The sequence below is a fragment of the Ictalurus furcatus genome, chromosome 10 (genome assembly GCF_023375685.1).
Source record: "Ictalurus furcatus strain D&B chromosome 10, Billie_1.0, whole genome shotgun sequence".
NCBI classification, from domain to species: Eukaryota; Metazoa; Chordata; class Actinopteri; order Siluriformes; family Ictaluridae; genus Ictalurus; species Ictalurus furcatus.
The window spans coordinates 4,131,905-4,140,106 of NC_071264.1; the positions used below are offsets into that span (position 1 = coordinate 4,131,905).

Here is an 8,202-nt window from a genome sequence, read left to right on the forward strand (position 1 = left end):
AAGTGGCAGTATCAAGGTTTGGGGCTGCTGTGCTGCTTTAGGTCTAGGACAGCTTGCAATTATTGATGGATGAATTAATTCTGTATAGTACTCACAAATTCTACAGCAGAATGTCAGGGTAACTGTATGTAAACTAAAGCTTAACTGTTAGTGGGTCATGCAGCAAGACAACACACAAGTAAATCTATAAATAAATGTTTAAAGGAGAAGAAATAGATCTTCTGGAACTCAATTAATGAATCTTGTATTGTAGCACTACTTGTATTGTTCTCTGCTTGATATCGCTTTGCTTGTATTTTCTCATTTGTAAGTCGCTTTGGATAAAAGCGTCTGCTAAATGAATAAATGTAAATATAAATGTAAATAGATCTAAGGCACAGAGCAATAAATAACCATTAGCAATTTATCTCCACATTAATTAATTTTAATTTAAACAGGAATGCAATATAGTGACTTTATATGTGTATTATATGTATGTAACATACGTTGTAAATTGTACACTGTAATTCTGTCATACACTTGAATATGCCATACAGCTCTTTCCCAAGTAATCAGATAGATAAATTATTTTGCCATAAAGATGTGATCACATACTTTTGATAGATTGATACGAACTTCAATTGATAACGTGATGATCTCCATTGAAGGCACGCTTCGGTTGCAGCTCCTTATCAAGGTGAAGATGGTGTGTGTTGCTCCACTGTTCACAAGATGTTCACAGCTCTCTGGCACAAGTCTGGTTGCAGTTTCTTCAAATAAAATCAAAATCTTAGCTGAGACCCTTACTTTGAACAAACATACAACAAATCTTGTACAGTGAAAATCTTACCCAAATGCTTTAAGGCAGTTAGAATATAGGCATAATTTGATATCCAAGAAGGTAACTCAAAGCAGTTGTAGTCTTGTGACACAGATTGTCTTCTTCCTTGGCCTCTATGTTGACTTTCTGTAAGCGATGCCTGATGGAAATGACGTTGGGTGTGTCATGAGTCTTCCTTGATTGATGACTTCTCCAAAGTGCCTTGCGATATGGTTGGGATATTATTAGGTCACAGATTTATAGAGCATAGACAATTTCATCTATAAATATAAAGGAACTATATTAGCCTTTATTCACAGACCACTGTTTCCTTACATGCATGTTGGCCCATTATGTGGGTGAGATTATAACTAAATTTTTCCATGCCTAACGGACAATGCCGCACAGCTCAACTTGAGAAAAATATTCCCAAAATGCTACTTAAATGGTGGAATTGCTACAAATCCAGAGAACTTAATATTTGGCCCAGCTTCTGGATAGATGGGCTCACATTTGTCTTAAGAATATTCTGTATAAATTTCATCACTGTCTCAATGACTGCAAGCTTGTCAGGTCCTCTGGCTACAAAACAAGCCGCTCCACCACCATGCTTGACAGCTGGTATGAGGGGTTTGTGTGGTGATACACTGTGTTTAGTTTTCACCAAACATGGCACTGTGCATGATGAACATCTCCACCTTGGTCTCTTCAGTCCAAAGGATATTGTTCTAGAACTATTGTGGTTTGGTCAGATACAATTTTGCAAATCCTAAGTCATGTTGTTATATTCTTTTTGGAGAGAAGGAGTCTTTGTCTGGTTGTACAGTCATGAACATTAACATTTAATGTGCTTACAGAGGCCTGTAGGTCACATGATGTGGCTCTTGTGTTTTTCTTGATGTCTCCAAGGATTAAATGGTCTGAACTTGGACTGACTGAGACACCCAGTCTTGGGAAGATTGGCAACTGTCTTGAAGGCTCTCCAAATGTAAACAATCTTTCGCTGCAGAATGGTAAATTGCAAATTGTTTGGATATGGCCTTATAACCCTTCACAGATTAACTTGCAGCAAAAGTTGCTTCTCTGAGGTCATGGCTGATGGCTTTTTTTCTTGGTATGATGGACAACCCCCATTCTGAAAAAGTTGTGATAGCAAGGAAAATGCTAATAAAAACAAAGAGGAGTGATTTGTAAATGTACTTTGACTTGTATTTAAACAAAAAAAAACAATATAAAGACATGGTATTTGATGTTCCCTTTCAAAGGGAACTTTGACGTTGCGTTTAGCATAACACTATGGGAGCGCCTCTCGTGCGCGAGGCTGAAGGTGGAGGAGGAGGCTCTTGCGCGCCACCTCTCTCCATCGATGGAAGGTAATTGGGGGGGGGGGGCTTTGCAATCCAAGCCATGTAAGGCCAACGTGGCATTGGTGGGCAAGGCCTATGCAGTATTGGGTCTTGCTTGTGGGTCACTGCAGACAATGGCAGTGTTGCAGGCCTACCAAGCAGACCTGCCTAGTGAGCTCGACATACGGCGGCATTCAGCCAGTTCCTTCCCTGTTGTTGTTGAGTTCACCCGGGCATCCACAAGTGGAGCCCGCGCCAGCGCTAGTGTGAGGGAAGCACAGAAGGTGAGTACGGCATCCCGCCAACCCCTTCAGACAGCCAGGGGAACCGGGCGGCCACAGTCGCAGCCTGCTACTAGGCCTGATCTGAGAATGGTTATAAAGGCCAAGCAGACAAAAGAGGAGTGGTCCTGTAGTACCATGGAGGGACGAATCAGGGGACATGAGGTTGTTAGGGCAGTTAGCCCCCAGTGCTACTATAGGGCCTCCCCTAGCCAAGGCTGTCCCAAGTTTTCAGTGTTCTCTGGTGAGCGAGCTGTCACAGGGAATGAAAATCTGATGCTTTCCCTCCAATAGAATGTGGAAAAGTAAACATCACTAAAAGACCATCTGGCAGTATGGAAACTACTGCCAAATGTGTCTCCATGGGCTCTGTCTACCGTAGAAAAGGGGTACCAGGTCCAGTTCAGAGCTCAACCCGGTTCAGAGGTGTGCTCACCACAGTTATCAGCACAGACTAGAGTCTGACGTTAGCACAGGTTGTAAGATCCCTCTTGGACAAAGGGGCCATAGAACATGTACCGCATTCCCTGAGGGAGGGTAGCTCCCACCTCATTGGTCTGCCAAAGCCATACCCCAAACAGGTCTAATAGGATGGTTAATCACTTATCCTACCACATTATGGACCTGATGGTATCTATAGATCCCACATTGTTTTCGGAGCACCACCTGGAAAAGCAGCAGTTCAGCAACTATAATCTGCTGTAAGATACATCAACATGTCTCATTGAGATCAGGCCAGAGCATATTACTACTTCGCCTTTGCTAATTTACACGCCTCTACAATGTTGCTGTTAGTAAACTCTGACTGACAAAGGCAGTTACTGACATTAGCTCATACGTGAAACACTACCGTTGAAAACCTATGCTTGCCTAAGGCCCTAATAGTACCTGCTATGTTCGGTGCTCTGGCTCCCGTAATGCACCTAACTAAAGCTGCTCGTTCCCCTAAAAGCCTAGCGCAATTTTAGTGAAACTGCTTTGTGACAATGTTCTTAAAATTGCTTTAAAAATAAAGTATATTTGAATTGAATTGAACAGCAGAAACTGAACATCAGAAAATGAGTGACAAGTGCAGAAGTAAACCATCAGGATGGATCAGGCAGATCACTAGGGCAACAGGAGCCACAGCAGTAGACTAATATGCAGGGCCCGGTTTTTATAGGAGAATAAGGAAAATTTTTGTAAATATTGTTTTTGTAGAGATTAATGTTGGTGTTGTCAATGATGATTAATGAATGAGTCACTGATGTACTGGTAAAAGAGAGAATAAAATGTAGCCATAGATTTTATTCATCCAACATAGCAAAGAGTATTCCTCTTCAAAATCAGCACAAATTTTCCAAATGTCTGTAACCTACCTCTGCTTATTTCTTGCTAAATAAACAACTCTTTTCGGAAATCACATGGGGCCACTTACTGGATTTTGCTGATCCTCTGGCTGTGGGTCAATCAAAAGGATATTGACCTTTTGTGTACATAGTTTTTGTGGCAGCTGTCCACAAAAAGCAAAAATAAATAAGTGCTCATATTTAAAAATTATTTTAAAATTACAATGTGAGCTCCAAAAATATCTTGACAAAGTATATAATAAGAATTTATATATTTTGTCAGAAAAATAAATAATTCATTTAAATGTTAGGTGTTCTGGTACACAGCAGTGAAACTATCCCACTTTGTTGCAGCGCTCCAGAAAAAAGTACATTGAATAATAAATGAACATATACATATATATATATAATATTTGCTATATTTTTATGTATTTACAATAAGAAACTATTTTTCTTAGCTACAATATTTCTCTAGTATACTATTATCTTTCACAGAATGTGGATTGATCATTTTTGGCTGCAAATTGAAAGACCATCCCTTGTTGTCTTCATATATTGGCTTTCTTATTACATTTAGATAACAGCAGCTAATTTACAATATTTGTATAATAAGGGCATCTTTGGACATATTAAACATTTTGTGACCGAAAACATTTTTTTTATTTCACCTTTATTTTGCAACTTGCCCTTTATTCTCAACATATCTGCCTTGCACACAAGGACCTGAAATGTTCAATATCACTTCTTAAAGAGACATATTTTATAATCATACACTTAAGCTGAGAATAACAAATACTTATTAAAATCAAATGATTCCACATTTTTTCTTTTATGGAACACTACTCCAAATGTGTAGAAAGAGCAGTGTCAGCTTTGATAAATGATTAACAGAGGACTATTACTGATCCATTGTCAAAAAGGAGAACATAGTAATCCCTATTCTGCAAATGTGTTAGGGATGGGGTCTAATATGCAAGTGGCTGTCAAAATCTTCTTTTTTGCTTTTGGGATATCTTCCTTTATGCTCGCTGAAAATCAAGGTAAGGTGAATATAAATTTGAAAAATGTATTATGTATTTACTTTTGACATAACAGTTATTGACATTAAAATTCATTTTAAAGAAAACATCTGAAGACAAAATAAGACCCTGAAATGGTGTCAGAGTGTTGCAGTGAAACTGAGCAGAAATTGGAAAGCCATAGTAATGTTACATAGCAAAATAGCTAAACTTGCTATGAACAATTATTACACATGACAGGTTTATATAAATAGGTGCATTCAATACATTTCTGTTTCTATAACTGATATTTACAGGGACTTAATGATTTTTACGCAGTCCAAATTTCATGGCAGATACTCCACATAGTCTATTCTTAAAAATATACATGAATTAAATTTAACAAGGAGCAAAACATATGATCATTAATAAGGTGAAGCTTTCTGTAGCAAGACTGGATTTACTTTGTTTATTAGCTGCTTAATCATTCTAGGTCAAAATCTTCCTCAAGCAACAAATGATTTGCAAATCTCACAATATTGTGCAACAAAAATTGTGAATTTGCTTCTTGCACAAATCAAATGCCTGCCACCTGAAATACCACATGGATTTACTAACGCTGATAAGGAGTACAAAGAAAACAATATACTACAATATAGTTGTGAACAAGGGTACAATCCCAGACCTGGAAATCCTAGGTGCACAAAATACGGCTGGAGTATAAAACCAGAATGTGAAAGTGGTACCCCAGTGTTTGATTTCTTGATGGTGTTAAATGAATATATGCAAATACCTTATACAGTATACCCTAAAAAAATTAATGGCTGTTTTGGAGATCTCTAAACTTCTCTCTGTTTTATCTCATTTTGGCAGCAACAGTAATTACTTGTCCACTTGGATCACCCACAACTGGTGTTGTCAGCACAAAACCAATAGGGAAAAATATATTTCTGGCTGGAGAATATGTGGAGATTATATGCTCAAAAAAATACTGGATTTTTGGAACAAAGCAAGTGTCACGAAATATTAAATGCCAAGAGGATGGGAAATGGGAATTCAGGCCAGTGTGTGAGGGTAAAGATACAAAGAAATGAAGACTGCTAAAATATTGTTGACACCATAGTTATAGGATACAGTAATGAAAACAAATATTTTTTGCAGAAATCACCTGTGAATATCCCAGACGTGAACATCTGTTAAATAATCCGTCCTACTACAAGCACATTTATAAATTAGGGGAGAACACATGGTACAGATGTGAATATGGTTATCAACGTACAGCTGCAAGTATTACATGTACAGAGAACGGCTGGGAGCCAGAACCACGATGTATTGGTATGTATACATTTACAAAAAAAGTTTATTAACTTGTTTATAATGGGTGGGTAAGTATAAAATAATTTTTTTTTTTTTTTGGCCTGTATTTCAGAAATTACTTGTCAAAAACCAGAGATTGCACATGGAGAAGTGATGGGGATACAAAAGAATACTTATAATAGAAATGTAAAAATAGAGCTCAAGTGTAATCAAGGATATGAACCTAAAAGATTTCTCGTCACCTGTAACCAAAATGGGGAATGGGACAACATGCAGCAATGCACATGTAAGTATCAATTTATTATTATACAACAGTTAGTTTCTGTCCACTCATTTGATGGTTGAGCGGCATTCAAAGAGTGCTTATATTTACTACAAATGCACTGGGATGTTTCACTGTTTCTAGCACTATGCTTGTCTGTGTTCACAACATAAAATTCCACTTCCTAGTTTGGAACAGTTACTACAGTAATTTTAGTGACATCATCAGCAGACATGTCAAACCATATTTTTCATGAATATAACTTTTGACTTAAAATATGAAAGCTTGTCAGACAAAGATGAAAAGGATGAAGGATGCCAATTTTATCAGAAGCACCTTAAGCGGGAATGTGCAAATCAATGTGAACTAGTTAGCCAACTAGCCGATGTGCTACAAAGTGAGTGTGGCTTCTTTGGGATCTATTTCCGCTAGCGGAACAACAGAACATTTGGCCATATTGTGATCGAAATGTCACTTATGCTGTATTAATTTCTTGTTTTTAGAACTGTTGTATAAAAGCAATATTGCAGTATCACACTTGCACTTATGCGGTTTTACTGAATTTCAGCGCGTGCCTATGGCTGTGCTGATGTTAAGCGTATTGCTTAAATAATTTGCAATTAGACCCTCATTCCAGAAAATATCTGACGACAAAATAAGAGCCTAAAATGCTGTCAGAGTACTGCAGTGAAACTGAGCAGAAATTGGAAAGCCATAGCAATTTTACATAGCAAAATAGCTAAACTTGCTATGAACAATTATTACACATGACAGGTTTATGTAAATGGGCACGTTCAATACATTTCTGTTTCTATAACTGATATTTACAGGGACTTCATGATTTTTACAGAGCCCAAATTTCATGGCAGATACTCCACATAGTCTATTCTTAATAATATATAAAATAAATTTAACAAGGAACAAAACATATGATCATTAATAAGGTGAAGCTTTCTGTAGCAAGACTGGATTTACTTTGTTTATTAGCTGCTTAATCATTCTAGGTCAAAATCTTCCTCAAGCAACAAATGATTTGCAAATCTCACAATATTGTGCAACAAAAATTGTGAATTTGCTTCTTGCACAAATCAAATGCCTGCCACCTGAAATACCACATGGATTTACTAACGCTGATAAGGAGTACAAAGAAAACAATATACTACAATATAGTTGTGAACAAGGGTACAATCCCAGACCTGGAAATCCTAGGTGCACAAAATACGGCTGGAGTATAAAACCAGAATGTGAAAGTGGTACCCCAGTGTTTGATTTCTTGATGGTGTTAAATGAATATATGCAAATACCTTATACAGTATACCCTAAAAAAATTAATGGCTGTTTTGGAGATCTCTAAACTTCTCTCTGTTTTATCTCATTTTGGCAGCAACAGTAATTACTTGTCCACTTGGATCACCCACAACTGGTGTTGTCAGCACAAAACCAATAGGGAAAAATATATTTCTGGCTGGAGAATATGTGGAGATTATATGCTCAAAAAAATACTGGATTTTTGGAACAAAGCAAGTGTCACGAAATATTAAATGCCAAGAGGATGGGAAATGGGAATTCAGGCCAGTGTGTGAGGGTAAAGATACAAAGAAATGAAGACTGCTAAAATATTGTTGACACCATAGTTATAGGATACAGTAATGAAAACAAATATTTTTTGCAGAAATCACCTGTGAATATCCCAGAGGTGAACATCTGTTAAATAATCCGTCCTACTACAAGCACATTTATAAATTAGGGGAGAACACATGGTACAGATGTGAATATGGTTATCAACGTACAGCTGCAAGTATTACATGTACAGAGAACGGCTGGGAGCCAGAACCACGATGTATTGGTATGTATACATTTACAAAAAAAGT

General features: G+C 37.3%; 1 protein-coding gene across 3 annotated transcripts in view; it reads left to right on the forward strand.

Annotated features, from left to right (window-relative positions):
- Positions 1-8,202, forward strand: part of LOC128613632 (complement factor H) — a 30,949-nt gene that overhangs the window by 9,552 nt on the left and 13,195 nt on the right. For all 3 annotated transcript variants that reach the window (XM_053634563.1, XM_053634564.1, XM_053634565.1), the window contains 5 exons: positions 5,626-5,826; positions 5,914-6,087; positions 6,182-6,355; positions 7,716-7,916; positions 8,004-8,177. In XM_053634563.1, the coding sequence (XP_053490538.1) occupies positions 5,626-5,826; positions 5,914-6,087; positions 6,182-6,355; positions 7,716-7,916; positions 8,004-8,177 (924 nt within the window). The remainder of the gene's footprint in view (positions 1-5,625; positions 5,827-5,913; positions 6,088-6,181; positions 6,356-7,715; positions 7,917-8,003; positions 8,178-8,202) is intronic.